The 16,330-nt window shown below is 36.6% G+C and overlaps 1 protein-coding gene across 12 annotated transcripts in view; it reads right to left on the bottom strand.

Annotated features, from left to right (window-relative positions):
- The window catches only part of OSBPL9 (oxysterol binding protein like 9), a 69,808-nt gene that overhangs the window by 17,838 nt on the left and 35,640 nt on the right, over nucleotides 1-16,330 (bottom strand). For 8 of the 12 annotated variants that reach the window (XM_068953124.1, XM_068953114.1, XM_009683234.2 and 5 more), the window contains 4 exons: nucleotides 11,062-11,157; nucleotides 8,943-8,990; nucleotides 3,562-3,591; nucleotides 1,030-1,080 (listed from right to left, as the gene is read on the bottom strand). In XM_068953124.1, coding sequence (XP_068809225.1) covers nucleotides 1,030-1,080; nucleotides 3,562-3,591; nucleotides 8,943-8,990; nucleotides 11,062-11,157 — 225 coding nt within the window. Of the gene's footprint in view, nucleotides 1-1,029; nucleotides 1,081-3,561; nucleotides 3,592-8,938; nucleotides 8,991-11,061; nucleotides 11,158-15,937; nucleotides 16,114-16,330 lie in introns of those variants that run through there. The other 4 variants (XM_068953120.1, XM_068953121.1, XM_068953122.1 and 1 more) reach the window with 2 other exon arrangements.

Genomic DNA, 16,330 nt, shown 5'->3' with positions numbered 1-16,330 from the left:
TGCAGAAGGCTCTGATTTAGTCTAACTGCAAACTCTGCAAAAGAACGTTTAACTCAAAAAATTTTTGTTTTTGCTTTGTTTTTCCTGCAAATCGCTGTTGAACTTTAAAATAACTTTGTTTGCACATCGAGCTTTTTGGAACATCAGTTTCCTGAAAAGGAAGCAGTAAAAATTGCCCTGCAATGCAAATATAAAGACCAAAAGAACAGATGTTTTAGAAGCAGATTCAAAACAGCACCATTCCTGGCCAGACGACGACCTAGAAGCATCACTACAGCTTGTGAACAAGTAACTGAATGCTCTGGAAGCAATGCTAGTAGTATAGCTATTGTGATGGACCACAGCAGTTATTGATTGTATCATTTATACTCGGTAACATTGAATAACCTGCCATCTTTTTTTAACCAGTCAGCGAAATAAACATTAGCACATTCAAAACGTGAAAATAAATATCAATAACTTCTTCCCAGGTAGGAAATCTGACCTGCTGAATACAGGGACACGAGTACTTTAAAAAAGACATTTGTAAGAGCCACATAGGAACAATACAGTACAAACTTCAGCACAAACTTAAAGATTAAAGCACACTGGACAGTCATAATTATTTGTAGGAAGCTGAGATGTATTTTTATGTACGGATTCTTTTTTCTCCCTTTTACAATAAGTTATCTACCTTCATATCTTAGAAGTTTTACAAATTACAAAATGAATTAGATTATACTGCCCACAGTCAGTATGTTTAGAATTATTTCCTTACTAAAACCCCATCATATAAAGGCAAAAGGTTGAATAAAGGAATTCAAGTTTTGGCTGTGAAAAATCAACATGACTGTCTGCTGCGGAACACAGTATTTCTAAAACACCATTAAAATAGTAGTTTAAATTAACCTACACCAATTTTTTAAATACATTCTGGAGCATATGGGAAAGAGCGCACTCTTAGATTTCAAGTGTCAGATGAAAAAAATGTGTTTTCACACAGACTAATGCTATATAATTAAAGTTCAAAATTGTTTACAGGGTACTTACTTTAGCAATCTGTAGCAACACAATGCAGTGTTTTATTGATTCTACCATACTCTAGAAAAAAAACAAAAAAAATCAAAATTAGTGTCTTATATCTTGTATCTATAAATATTTTAATTGTTACACACAATTTTAACTGCAGTACTAGGTAAGAATTAAACGAACACTCACTTCTGCAGACACCTATTTTTTCCCTCCCCTTTTTTTGGTGAAGACAAAAAGCATAGCTGTAGAAAATTAAAGTTGCCAAAAGCCATGTACAAGATATCAGGGTGAAATGGAAGCCAACTTTAAACTTAGAGAGCTGTAAGCAGTAAGCTCTGGGCAAGTAGCATACGTATTACATTTATGCAGCACTGGTTTTTTTTTTTTTTTTTTTTTTTAGTTTTAATAAAGATATCCCCTAGTTTAAACACTTGACAAGTTCTCCGTGTAAGCTGAAGATAAGGGGGAGAGGCAAAGGAAAGCGAATAAAGTTAATTAAGATGAAAGCAATGGAAGTTCTAAAGAGTAAACAATGTAAGTTCCGATACTTAACATATCGTGAAATACAGTAAAAGCAGAACAGCAAAGAATACCACAAAAGAGCTGAAACGTGAAGCAAAAAGGAGAGAAATGGGATATGAAACAAGAGCACTGGGAAACATTTACATTAGCCTATCAAGAGATTCAGGATGACAAGACTGGGATACAAGGAGAGAAAATGATGAAAAGAGCAAGAAAGTTTTGATAAATATCTGATGGGAGGGTGTAAAGAAGACAGAGCCAGATTCTTCTCAGTGGTATCCACTGACAGGACAAGAGGCAACGGACACAAATTGAAATATAGGAAATATCATTTAAATATAAGAAAAACATTTTTTACTGTGAGGTAGCTGAACACTGGAACAGGTTGCCCAGGGAGGCTGTGGAGTCTCCATCCTTGGAGATACTCAAAATCCAACTGGCCACAGTCCTGCTCTGGCTGATTCTGCTTTGGACTAGATGATATGTAGAGGGCCCTTCCAACCTCAACTATTCTATGATTTTATGATCCTAAGATGCTGGACTTATATCTGAATGTCACACCAGAGTCAGGCTGCTTCTTTGCTGTCACACTACTGGACTTCTAATATGACTCCCAGAAACTGAAACTCTCATTAGGATAATGCATAGATGGTACCGTTGCTCTGCAGAAGCCAGCCTTGGTCTGATGCGACAGTGGCTTAAAAAAACAAAACAAAACAAAGAAAAACACCTCCAAAACCAGAGGGCCCCAAGCTGACCCTGTACTATGCTACTCAGTAGCCATGTTGTCCAGAGATTTTTCCATTATTTGTGGTAATCCATTCAGCATTAGCTCAAATAATGAGCAGGTAAGGAGGGAGGGAAGGGGAGGAGAGCAGAGGGAGATGACAGGTAAGTCAATGCTATGATAAGAGTTTAGAAGTGCTAAGAAATAACAAAAAGACTCTATAAAAGACTCAACATGAGATAAAGTGAGAAAGAAAAAAAAAACAAAAAACAAAATCAGAAATAATACCATGATGAGAAAATTTAACTAGAGAGAAGGATATTGATTTATTAGACCTCAGAGAAAATTAAGGCAAAATTTAAGGCAAAGCAGCCACTTTCCATCACATATACAGCAACAAGACATCCCTATCACTTGTCAGAAGCGAAGAAACATCAAGAAAGAATGGAAAAGGTCTGGAACAGACAAATAGCTTTGAACTGTGTGAGTGAGCCAAGCTGATGAGAAGGCTGCTGAGCGTGAATAAAGTCATTCAGCAGCAAATGCAAGAGGAAAACATGAAGTAGAAAGCAGATCAATTTCAAACAAAAATAAAGGAAGAACAAGACATATATCTTACAGTCAGTGTCTGAAAAATTGCTGAGGTGAAGGGATAGAACAAGGAGAACAGAATGATATAAAGGAACCTTCTTGGTGCTGAGAAACAGCTCTCCTCACTGAAGGCAACCACATCGCATTAAAAGTTTTAAAAGGTCTAAAGGGAGAGAAGCGAGTTTTCCACGCTAACAAAGTTAAGAATAGGGCCGTATCACGTGCTTCTTCTAAAGAGTAGATCTGTGATAAGAAATGTCTTCTTATCAGATGTTTCTGTTGAAAAATGTGGATTTACCAAAAAGTAAATGTTTTTCCTCAAGAGAACCTCTTTCTGAGAAAAAAAAAATTGAAAAAAAACATTTCAAGAAAAAATGAATTTTTGTTTCAAATTTATACTCAGTAAAGCTGAACCTGCCCGAAGTTTCAAATAACGTTGGCATCCGACCAAAAGATGAAACTGATCATTACCATTTTCCCACAGAACTAGTCTGAAATTAAAACAAATTTTTTTTTGACTCAGCATTAAAACAAAATTGAAATTTCTTCATTCTTAATGAAAACAAACAAATAAAAAAAATGCCATCCCATTCTTGTGTGGCTTTAAAAGAAAAATTTCCGCTCTTTTGTAATAAGCTTTAAAAACATTCACAAGAAAATAAGGTCATTTTTCAGAATCTGTATATGATATAAAAATTAAAGAAACTTACACTGGTTGTTTCTTTGAGACTTTCAATTTTCTGCAAAGAAAATTCAAAATAACACGGTTAAAGAAAGAATTTCAAGCCTCTAGTTGTACTTAAATATTATACTACACACACTCTGTTTCATCTTAAATTGGAAAAGGGGTAGAAGAGGGCAAGCAGCATGAAAAAGACTACTTCTTTAAGTAGACATTTAGCGTTTTTGTTCTGTTACGGACAAGACAGAAATCAAACCGATTATTACAACATAAAGACGACAAGGTTAGGACTTTCTGAGCAGTGATATATTTACCCATCTAGGTCCACGCTTCAATTTTGCATAACATTAACAGCAATAAAAATCGAATTCAGTATAAAGATTCACTCTAACCTCAGTTTGTATCGTTGTATAGCGTACTGAATGGTGGTACCCACCAATAGCTAATATTACTTGAAAGTATCATCATTCAAGTATAATATTTTCCATAGTTTGGGAAGCCCAATTTAAAAAAAAGAAGTGGAAAATAATGGTGCATGCACTTCTTGTTCTTTCTAAGCCTCCAGTAAAAGTGCACCCGGAAATCTGCCTATTTAAAAATTTTATCTAGGAACACTCATTCATAAGGATTTCCTACATGGAATTCAACTTCAGGCATGGAAAAGGCATCTGCATGCCTTTTTACACATAAGCACGACCTACCTAAGAAGCACGTGCATTCTGTTGACGTCCTTATGTCTATCTGCTGAGGGCAAAATTATTAAATTGGACTCAGTATTGAACCACTACTAATTCAATTTCAGGACCTCTCTGCTTTGATTAATAGGAATGTCTCATGGGACCTCAATCATAGCTTTTAGGATTCCTGAAGAACCAAAGTGTGTAAAGTAACTTTTGTCCCCACACAGCAATGCACGAACACATTCTATACCATAAGAGAGAAACATCTACCTATAAGCCTACAGGAACAAGTAGTCTCAGCCTATGTGGATAAAAATGCAACAATGGCTTTCCAGACAACGCCTGGGGAAAATCTTTCGGTTAAACTTTGTTTTCCCCTTCATAAGCTATCTGTTTTCTTTAAACTGTGGTTAATTGGCAATAGGTGGCCAAACGGCACCCAGCCTGTTCCACTGGAAAGACTGGACCATACTGATCTAGGAAGCAGTATCTGAGGGATACTATAAAGTGAAGGGGACTTATTTCTGCCACAAGCTAAGAAGTATGTCAACAGCTACACGTTCCTACTTTTTTCCCTCCTTATTTTCACTTCTCTACCATACTTTCAAGCTCAAACTTCATCAACATGTATTGAAAAAAACATTCTAAATATAATGACAAAAATTCGGTGAAGCCCTGAGCCTTTTAGCACCATAACAAAATAGGCAATGTACCCAAACATACAGATCTTGTCAGCTGGAGGAATGAACAGCTGAAATGAATCATTCAGTCTGAAGGTTTTATAGCCAACTGTTAAGCGGTCACAAACAGTTTTGGTTATTATTTATCTATTTTTTCCAACATGTTACAGTGTAATTAAGCACAGAATAGATTAGTATCTCATTTTTTTCACTGATAAAAATCTTTGTTGAAAATCTGAAAGTGATGACATGCCATATAATGCAGTTTGTTTATACTGTTTCCTCCCTACTCATCCGTACATTTCAAAAACAACAGACTAATCCATGCACTGTTATCCACAGGCACAGAGAAAAAGGTAATTTGTCTGAGATCACAAAAAACCTGAGGTGGAATACATCTCAGGTCACCTGGTTACCAAGGCCCATATATAAATTGGAGAACTGCATTTTTATCTTTATGCATTTTAGCAGTTTGTTGCTATCAGGCCAACTTCAGTAGTAACAGACAGTGTGCACTAAACTATTTTTTTTCCTCCGTGTTTGTGCTCTTTTGCTACCTTCCAAGAGCACAGCATAGAAAATTAGAGTATTCTTTTTCATACATACATAAAATTAAAGAGAACAGTGCAGGCAAGTCAGACCCAGACCCTGTGAGGACCTATCGAACCCTGTCCCTTATGGCTAAGGGAATGAAATAACTCTGCTTGTCCTAGTTTGAACTTCTAATTAAAGTGCACTGGATAGAATATAAAGAAAATGACAGATTTGCTTTGTTTCTAGCTGTTATATATTTTTTCTCGCAACGTGTGTTCTTTGTAACTTCATTTGTAACACACTGATATGGAAGTCTGGCGTTTCGTAAGCCATGTGTAATTCTAGAACTGTGAAGGAAGCACCCGTAAAATAAAATTCATGAACTCTCTCTCATAAGATTTTATATCAACATACTATAGACATGACACTGGGGAGAGAAAAACAAGTGGAGGATCACAAGCAACAAAACCACTCCACATCAGCTTGCTTATAGAAGTGCTTGGTTTGGGGGAAGATGTTGGGAGAAGGCTTGCACCTCTTCTCATTGAGTGGACAGAACCACACTGCTATGTATACGCACTGCTACAATCCTTCTGACTTTATTCTTTTACTCTCTTTCATTTAAACTTTTCTTCTTCTATTTAGACATGGCTACTATCAAGCTACTGCCACAAAAAAATTAATAATATATTTGCAAAAAGTTTTAGTAAAGTAAAAAACATAGATCACTTATAAAATACAAACTGCAAGTAAAATCATAAACAGGCAAAATAGGAAGTAGGCTGAAGATAAAAAACCATGAGCCAACAAAAATAAAAACAACGAATATCACTTACTACCTAAAAGTTACCACAATTTTCTCTTTCCGAGATCCCTACTCTGACTTTGAAAATTGGCAAAGATAAATTTTTAATACAGCAGCGTTCCCAGTTTTAGGTAATGAGTACATGCATTTTCAAATCAGAAATTAATTTCCTGCTGACGTGCATTATCTTCTGTATCCTCACCTCCCTCAGTATCTGCATGAATGTTAGGAGGAACACCTTTGTTTCAAACTGACTTACAGCTGCAGAACGCAGCCACATCCAATACCCAATCCAGTCAAACAGCAGGCTGCCACTGAAACTATTTACTCGCCGCTTGTTGTACTTCTCTGGCATCTCATTTCTCATGAAGCCACCGATGACCCAACAGAAAGCTAATTTTATTTCACGGATTAGGATTTTCGCCTCATTCAACAAACACGTGGCTACAGAGAGTTGGATCAGCTTGTCCAAAAGGCAGGCAGCAGAGGCATGTACGGGCAGCTGACCTGTAATCAGAATCAGTAACAACCTGAAGCTCTCTCCTCGCTCTAGGGTTTACTTCACAAAAAGTAATCACTGTGAGCCAGAGTTTGTGCAGGCAACTGCTACACTTTCACCCAAAAACTTGTCAAGACATACCAGTTTTGTTCCAGCCAGCCCAATATACGCTTCTTCACCATTCTGATATTTTTGAATGCTTACAGCTTTATTTTCTCAATATTTCTGTGGTCAAGACAGGTTCATGAAACTCAACTTAAACGTTTCTGTTTAGTTCTCACCAATAATATTGTTGACAAAAGGCAATATGATCCCACTATATAGTGCTGGTTGCAGTCCTGCCAGGAGTATCAGTATAACGGAGGGACTTCAAGACATTCACAGTATTCATCAAAAGCTGCACAATCCATCAATTGTACATCTGCACTGTCTTCCAAGTTCAAAAAATTTCCGTGCCTCAGAAATAAAATATCCAAGAGACCTTGAGGCATCTTGGAACACCTATACCATTACTTCTAAAAGACAAACGATTCTGTAACAAAAACAGCCTGTCTAATTCTTTGTGCACTTACAAAAACTATGGGTCAGGTTTTAAATGCCTGGCCATAAATAGTTGCAGAAGACAGCATCCAGCTATCGGAGAAGCACATAACGCTCAGATAACCAAGGCTTGCTTCATCAGAAAGCATCCTGCAGGTTAGACTCAGCCCACAGCCTGATAACTGAACCATATTTACACAAACAAATAGGAAAATTGCTAAATAGGCTAACAAACCTCTTAGCTACTTTAGTTCAGGAACAGCCATGATCAAAAAAGTGATTTGCAAGGTCTTTTTTCTTTTTAAATCGAGAATAAATGGAATCTATAGTAAACAGCAAAATTCATAAACCAGCAGAAGCTGACCTCTTCTAAATCGGCCTCCTGCTCTCTCTGTAAAGTCAATCTGTCTGTTCTCTAGATACCTTACAGAGACGAAGGAAGAAATCATATAACCTCTAACTTAGCACAACATGTGAGAAGTCTCTAGGGATTAGAAGCACTGTAACAGGAGGAAAAAAAAAAAAAAAAGTAACATCTGATCTGCAAAATAGCATCTGGAGGGAGGACAACACTGAAGGACGATTTTTCCCAGTAAGAAGCACAGAAGGAAAAATACAGAAAGTCGTACTCTTTCTAGTCAGCTGTCTACAGATTAAACATGCTTACATGGAAAATGCCTACACTTCAAAGTTTTTATAAAAACCCATATATACAAAAAAAACAGAAAGACAGACCATCACCTGTGAAGTCATTGAGATGCCATAACACAGCAGACAAGACGGATAACATATGCAAGGTCACAACCATTACACAGAACCACATAGGGAAGTAAATTTATCATAGAAAGCCATCAAATTGTTTTCAAAACTGAAAACAAACACCAAAAGAAAAACAGCTTGTTTTTCAATAGCTAAAAGAAAAAACACTAGGATGAAATTCACCACTACTTTATAATATTGAAATTACTACATATATTGAAACAAAAGCAACTCCTCTAATTAATCTTTTATACAATATACTTATAGGTTAAATCCTTCCTCCACACCGCACATTCATGTACGAAATTAGCATGCTAGCATATGCTAAACCCACAACACCAAAAATACGTGCCAGCCTTTCTTAAGCGTAGCGACTGAACTGCAACCTACAAATTTGCCTTTAAAATGGGATGGGATGGGAGAGGATACAAAAAACAGCCATCAGTTAAGTGAATTACAATCTAGCTAAAAAGGTAATGCCTTTGAGACAGAAAACTACATTTTTGGTCATCCTCACCTAAGATAAATGAACTATATCATTCTCAGACTTCCAACATGTACCATGTTAGTCACGGAACTATGCAGGATGTAGACCAATTGATTATGTTACTGAATAACAAAGAAATAATCATTTCCTATAAACTGAAACTTTTAAAAGATGTTTTAAGAATGACATTCAACATTACTAAAAAATTAAGCTTACCTCCCACTTACTACACAAATTATACTGTCATCAGTTACTCAATTTGTTTTAAGTGATTTTGACAACTTGGGGAATGAGAAAACAGATGAAGGATTTTAAGTTTCTATAGTCTTTAACAAATTGATAGACAAATCCATTAGATAAAGCTAAATAAGTAACAAGATAAAATATATTTGCTTTTCTCAATATTTAAAATAAAAAATACTTGCTTTTCTCTGTTCATCATCTTTGCAGTTCTGAAGTTTTTCATCAAACAGCTAAAAGAAAAAAAAATTATGAAAAGAACGAAAGTGCTATTTTTCCATATAGTATCAGCCAGAAACACTGAAATTTCAAAACCAAAAGCATTTAACAAGTTTTTAAGGTATATGATCTTGGTATTATGACCCAAAGTAGTTACTCCTTAATATTTCTTCAGAGCATTTGCGATACAGTAGCTCTGTAACTCATCCTCACCCTGTTCTGCAAGAGGCAGGATGTCAGCTCCTGAGGCTAGTCCCAGAACTTGGGCTGGCACGGTTCTTCCACAGTTTGCACCAAAAGGTGAGGTTGAGTAATAGAAGTGACATTCCTCAGAACACCTAAAACTGCCTTTTTTATTTCAGCAAAGATCTTTAGAGCATGTAGCGTGCTTGCCACAACAGCACCTTGATCTTTATCAACCCTCCTAGGTACCCTCCTCATTCAGATTAATATTAATTGCTGTAAGATTTATATGCACTTCTTACGGAAGATGCATAGCGATTTCACAGCATTAGGTTCTGTATTTTTTTTTAATAAAAGTGGAATATTAGATGCAGCTAAAAACACTGAACAAATTCTTAGTGACAGGATTGCTTGTCTATTTCATATAAACTGAGCAGAAACAGATACAGTTGCCTTCCAGGGCACTCAGACCTGCAGATGCAAATAACTATTAAACACAAGTTGTTCAAGAAAGAAATATGACTAAGGGTAATACTCAAAAGTTCACCACGTCCATCCTCGCTCAGAAAAGACGCTGCACTTTTGAGTAGTAGAATGAGAGTACTTCCCGCAACTGCCCATCTAAAACCTAGTTACTTATGTAACTTTCCCTTGAGAGCCGACTTCTGGTTCTAAAAAAGGCTCTGTCCATTCTTAGTGTCCATTCTAGTCTTAGTCTCTGTCCATTCTTATATTTTCTCTTCTCTCATTATTAGTTCCTACACCTCCTCCTTCCTCCCAGTTGCCCTGAATTAACAATCAGAAGGCGTTAAGATTTAAATACCTTCCTTCAGTGAAGCACGTCTCTCTTGCATACTCCTACTAGATGACCTGGGAGCAAGAGACAAAGCTAACTCCTGAATCAAGTCTTTGCAGTCTGACTTTGAATTCTGTTTGCACTTCTTGTCCACCTCCATTTCAGTTTGTATGCTCTTCCCTGCCTCTCCCCAAAATGACTGATTTTTTGCTGAATATCCCACATGCAGTACTTGCCCAGTAGTATCAGCAAAAAAAATCCAAACCAGCAGAATGGAAGCAATCTTAAGAGCAAGTTTAACCTGCTGAGTCAGGGGTAAAAAGTGTCCTAGCCAGCAGAAAAAATTTTCTGTTTTTCCCAATAAGGTGGGTACTGTCAGATGTGACCTTAACATTCCTTTCCTCCCCACCTACTTTTAAAATACATGTGCACAGTGGAAAAGAATTGTATTTCTACAGAATGTCTAGAGAATGCTTTTACTCAAGGACCAAGAACAGATAGATATCACTACTGTAACAAAGTATCCAACTATCTGTAACTGTAATTACACATTACATGACAAAATTTTCTCAAAATAAATCCTGAAACACTATGAGCGTGTTCTCACAGTGACATCTTACTTTTTAAAATTAAGCTCATCTCTGCCAATTCCATAAAGTTACACATACAAGAGCATATATGTCAGTCGTTACACACCGTTCTATAAAATCTTTTTACAGGGAGTCATTCTAATTTTCTAACTCTATTTTAACAATCTCAAGATCCATTCTAAGATAAAATTAAAATTGCATTTTCAAACTTGTTATAACATTTAATTTTATTAGTTCTAGTGAGAATCTCTTTACTCCAGAAGTAACATCCTAAGCTAGGGAGAAAGAGAAAATTCTAACATCAGACTTCACATATAAGAGAGGTATGTTTTCTCATGTTCATACTCTGCTCAGCTAGATGAGCTCTCTTTGCCTCCCACATCTACCAAAAATGCTCAGAGTGTAAAACATGACTTCCTTCCTCTGTTCAGCTACCTTTCAGCCAGGCCTCGAAATCCACACTGACAAGCAAACTCAGAGCACAGTCAACCAAAACATCAGAGTTTGTTAACATACCTTCAGTTGATCTATCAAGATCTGTAAGTATGCATCAGCCTCAGTGAGTTTCTTATCAAAATCATGAACAGTGGGAACAAATCCTGAATCCACACCCTAGATATAAAAACAAAACAAATCAAATATATAATTAGAGGCTTTGAAAAAAAAAAAAAAAAACGATAACAAAAATACAGTTTTGCCTGCCAACTGGCTGATAAACGCTGCTTTGCCTCTCATCCTGCAATGTGTAAACACAGGCACACAGCTGAGCACATTAGTCTTCTGCTTGCAGTTAAATAAGTAACAGTAAATTGCTACACATTTCAGCGACGGGTATAGTCATCACACACTGTATTTGATTATTTATAATTGACAACAATTATTTTAAATAACATTAAAGCTTCTTTGGAAAATATGAGAGAGAAGCCAGTATGGCTGCAGGCTGTCTCATGATTCCATATTCTTACATTTCAATAAAGAAGATAAAACCGTACCTAACTGTATGACAGCACTTTTCACACTTCAGACAATCTTTGCCAATTGAAATACAGCCCAACTCATAGCTCCTTAATGAAGGACTGCGCAAATTAATGCTAAGTCTCTTCTTAAAAATGGACTCATTTTCCAACAGAAAACTTCAAACAGATTACTTGAGTTGTCCTAGTTACTTTATAGAGGTATAGTAATTTGCATCCTTTTCACTACATTTTATTTCTTACATTTTGCCGTATATATCCATCCTAACAAGGACAAAAAAAACATTGCCACGAGAACGATTACTTTTATATTTTCTCACTTGCAAATTTGTTTTCCTACATAATGTAAAATTCAAAGCACACTTCTGCATATTTTCCCCACATTTAAACTGAAAAACTGTGTGTTTAACAAGCAGAACAAACTCCTGTTGGGTTACCACATCTTTAAATACAAGAAAGAAAGTGGAAAGGATTCATGAAATGGATTATTTCAGACTTCATGCACGTATGCTACGTAGACACGTTTAGGGTTTATTTCTATAATACCTTTAATGCACTGGAACTAAATACAAATACTATAGCACTTCCAGCTCAAAAAATTCTGCGGGTAAGTTAAGTAAACAGGAAAAAATATAAGGGATAAAGAAAAAAACATCAGTTACAACAGAAACGTGATCCTGAGACCTCAAGGTAGCGTCAGGATTTTCCCCACTAGCCTAAATATTTTACCTAAGGTAGATTCACATTGATTTAAGATATGACCTCTTCACTTCAAACTCTTAAGACACCATCAAGTGTGCTCTGTTGACTGCTGAGCATCCCCAAAAGTCTGAACACAAAGAGCTCAACCAGTGAGATCAACCAATTTTGTATCGGGAGGATATGCAATCTACATTTGTAAAATTTCCATGCTCCGTTATGCTAAAAAATTAAGGAAAAAGAGACACTAAAACCACCCAATGTAAACATTTATCAAAACAAACTAAGGGACATGACAGTCCTCACAACCCAGAAACTTCCAACACTCCTCTAACTAGAGGTAGTCAAGTCTAAATTACACCAAAACTGGAGCTGAAACTATATAAAATTAGCGTTCTGTTTAACTGTTGAAGATAGAGTTGCCTGCACAGCTTGCTGCCAACGCTATCGCTTCAGCAAGTGTTCTAACACGCTCAGTTAAAAATTTCTGGAGGTAAGGCTTTATACATAAAAACGGCAAGAATTATACAGAAGATTTCCGATGAAGGTACCATACACACAGATTGATAGCTTACGGTGCAAGTCATCCGTTTGTTGCATCAAAATGCTAATTTTTATTTCAGTCATCTGTCTAAGACTACTAATACGTAACAATCTAGCACTTACAGTGGTGTCTTTAAAGATAAAAGGCCGTTCTTAAATTCCAGCCTCTTAGCACTAAAGGAAAAGCTGATTAAAACACCAAGTGTTACAACTGAACAGACAGTCCACATAACTACAGAGTGAAACCCTTGTCCAAAAAAGTTCTACTAGAAAGTTAAAATTCCAAACAACAGAAAGAAAACCATAAAAATAAGTACAGGATCAGGCTGATGTAACACAAAAGCGAAATGCAAGTGAAATACACAGGTACCTAAAGCTGTAGCATTTCACTAATTTGCTCTGGGCTTGTATAAAGACAGCTTTGGTAGAATATGATAATTAACTGAGTCAATTTACTAGTCTTCGATCTATGAAATCAGATTAATAATTGTAAACCTTCATATAGTTTCAAAATGAAAAACTCAAAGATACCTGGAAAGTGCAAGTATCAAGACTAGCAACAGTACAGAAAAAACACCGTATAAATAGTAAAAAAAAAAAAAAAAAAAAAAACCCTTACTGATATTTCAAACCCAGCAGTAATTTAGAAATAGCAGGCATACAAGCAAAAGAGCAGGCTTTAATGGTAAATTCTCACTTCTTCCTTATCTGGTTATCCAAAGACACCCTAGGAAAAAAGGGACCCCCCTCCTCTCTCACTTTCCTTCTTCTTCCCTTGCTGGGTAGGAAATAAGGATTCAAAAGAAATGAGTCAGCAGAGTAAAGAGAAGGATGTTTTAAAAGTTAGTCCTATTTCCAATAGTTTAAAACAGCTTGTTAAACATGTAAATTAAGAAACTGCACACTTCAACTAGTAATCAAATTTTTATGAGGAACCTGTATTACATGCTGTTTTCTTACTCATAAATTGACAAAAGAGGTTGCCTGCAGATGATAAGAGTCTTCATCCTAGGAGGCAGAGTTCAAAACTCAACCAGATACGACCCTGAATAACCCAATAACTTAGAAGTTGGTCCCACCTCGAGAAGGGGCTTGGACCAGATGACATCCAGAGGTCCCTTCCAACTTGTTATGCTATTACTCTACAAATAAGTGTCTCCAAATTACAAAAAATAAGAGGAATCTAGACTGTTCAGAAATACATTGATTCCTACTGTCAGTACCAATTCAAAGTCATACAACCTGCTTTTCTATTGAATCACTATTAGATCTATCAGTAAGTATTCTTTATGTTCCCCCAATAACCACCAGCACTTTGTGCTCCATACACATATAGGCTTTAAGGAACTGACAGTTGTATTACCGGATGCAATAGCGACAGAAGTAATTGATAAATCTTCTAGATTGCCCACCTCTCCCAAAAATACATTTTGTGTCTGACTCCTCCTGCAAAAAGCCCATGTTTGATTACCAGTCTAGAGAAAAGAGAAAAGGTAACATAGCATTTCTTTCTTCCCCTCCAACCATCCTACAGCTTCTGAGATTCCCCCTTCAGGGCCTATCATGAGCTCGAAGATTAGGCTTTATAGGGCACATGCCAGTTTTGATGTTTGCATGTAGTAAGAACACACCGGGCCCAGCAGTGCACTGACGTACCAACTAGCAATCTCCCAGTGTGATCTGCATGATACTCAATAACTTGGAAAGACTTTACATTCTAGTGTCATTGAAAAATCTCAGGCTAGGAGCCTGGCAAAATTATTCCCTTCACATACATCCTCCCTTGCCCTCCCCCCTTTTCTTTTTTTCTTTTTCTTTTTTTTTTTTGGGGGGGGGAGGAGGAGGGAGAGAGCAACAGCAAAATATGAAATAATTTAAAAACACGTATTATGAGTCTTATTTCCACTGCAGAACTACTAGTACTCAAGAAGTTTATATACCCTGTTTCCCTATCCTCCAAAACAGGAGTCAGGTATACCACTAATGTATTTGTATTCAAAATTTGCCCATGCTGAGGAGTAATTCCAGCCTAGTTTAAGTTAATTCTTTCAAATCAGGATGGGATGAAAAGACCACATTATCCTTAGAAGAAGCATACCAGAAAACTTCTGATGTATTTCTCAAATAAAAGCATTGCAATAAGGACCTCTGTGGAAAATGAACAGTAGCGAGGCAGGAAAAAAGAGGAAAAAGATAGAGGCAGCAGTGAAGACTTGACGGAGTTGTCCTCGTAGGATAGTTTTGCTGGGGAAGGGAAAAAGAAAGCTGTCCAGAGTGAACTGACTTTCTTATCTTTTTATGCATACTTTTTCTATAGTCTTCATCTAATTAAGATTTCAAGTCCAGCAAAAACTCTTGCGAGAGTCAGTTTAGAGAAGTGAGTAATAGTGTTTTGCCTCAACTTCCTCAATACCACAGTAGAAATATATCCCCTATCTAAGGCACATTTGATCTTTTGTAGTAGGACATTGCATGTAAGAACCACTGGTAGAAAACCTGAAAAATGACAGAGCAGCTAGTAAGCCATTACACAGCAGTACCTTCTTGCCTTTTCTTTGTGGCAAACACTAGCCTGTTTTTTCTGCTAGATTTTTTAAATTTATATTTAAAGCTTGGAATAGGCCTCTCTCAGTTACATCTTTGTTTTTAAACTTACTTTAAGAGTTCTGGAAGGCAAATGAGCCAGATTATCACATATCTTTCTGAAAAAGCATTACTGCTTTGCAAAGGACAAGATGCTTAGCCAAGAAATTGTGCCGCTATAGATATTATCAGGTCTTAAGAGGGAAGAGAAAGAGTTCAAAACTCAAAAATATGTACATACAAGTATAAAACTGTCTTTAAAATATAACTTCTGTGAGGTTTCCAACTCACAGCAACTTTCAAGAACCTAAAGACATCCTAGAGTCACATCCCTTTACTTGCATCACTTGTTATGGATATAGCCAGTTCATACACACTCTTCACTATCGTAAGGACTTGCAAAATCTGAAGAAGGGGGAGCATGCTGGTTAACTCTGTGCCCTTCCACCAGCACTTCAAGAATATATCTGATATAGATCTTTCATCTTAAAGAACCTGTTTTTACTTTTATGCAAGCATGCTTGACTCAGTACGCGAAAGCCAGTGAGTACCAACACAGTTTAAGGAAAACGTATAAGAAAACGTTACTGTACCTTTTATTTTCATTTGCAGGTTTAAAAGGTTCATCAAAAATTTTGGTTAACACAACACTAAGAGATCTGCTACTAGCAACACAGTTTCACAAACACTTAAAACTAGTATAAGTGAACCAGAAAGAAAATCAGTTCCCCTGTTTGTTCTCACCCTTACTCTGCTCTTTCTTTGAGTCAGCACAAACATTTGCGTTGCCACATAGTCAACTCTATATGGAAGCTAATCCAGGTTAATAGTAAACTAGGAAAAGGAGGATGGCAGGGAGAATAGTTTTGATTTGGGTCACTTCCAAATCCAGTTCCCAGTTCAGCTATATATTTGCACTGCACTGTCACTTCACTTTTGCTAGGAGAAATAAGTTATTGAAGACAGACAGGACTGTTTCCAGCAGC

The sequence above is a fragment of the Struthio camelus genome, chromosome 8 (genome assembly GCF_040807025.1).
Source record: "Struthio camelus isolate bStrCam1 chromosome 8, bStrCam1.hap1, whole genome shotgun sequence".
Lineage (NCBI taxonomy): Eukaryota > Metazoa > Chordata > Aves > Struthioniformes > Struthionidae > Struthio > Struthio camelus.
The sequence above is the reverse complement of the archived record's forward strand: the minus strand, read 5'-3'. Positions and strand labels throughout refer to the sequence as shown.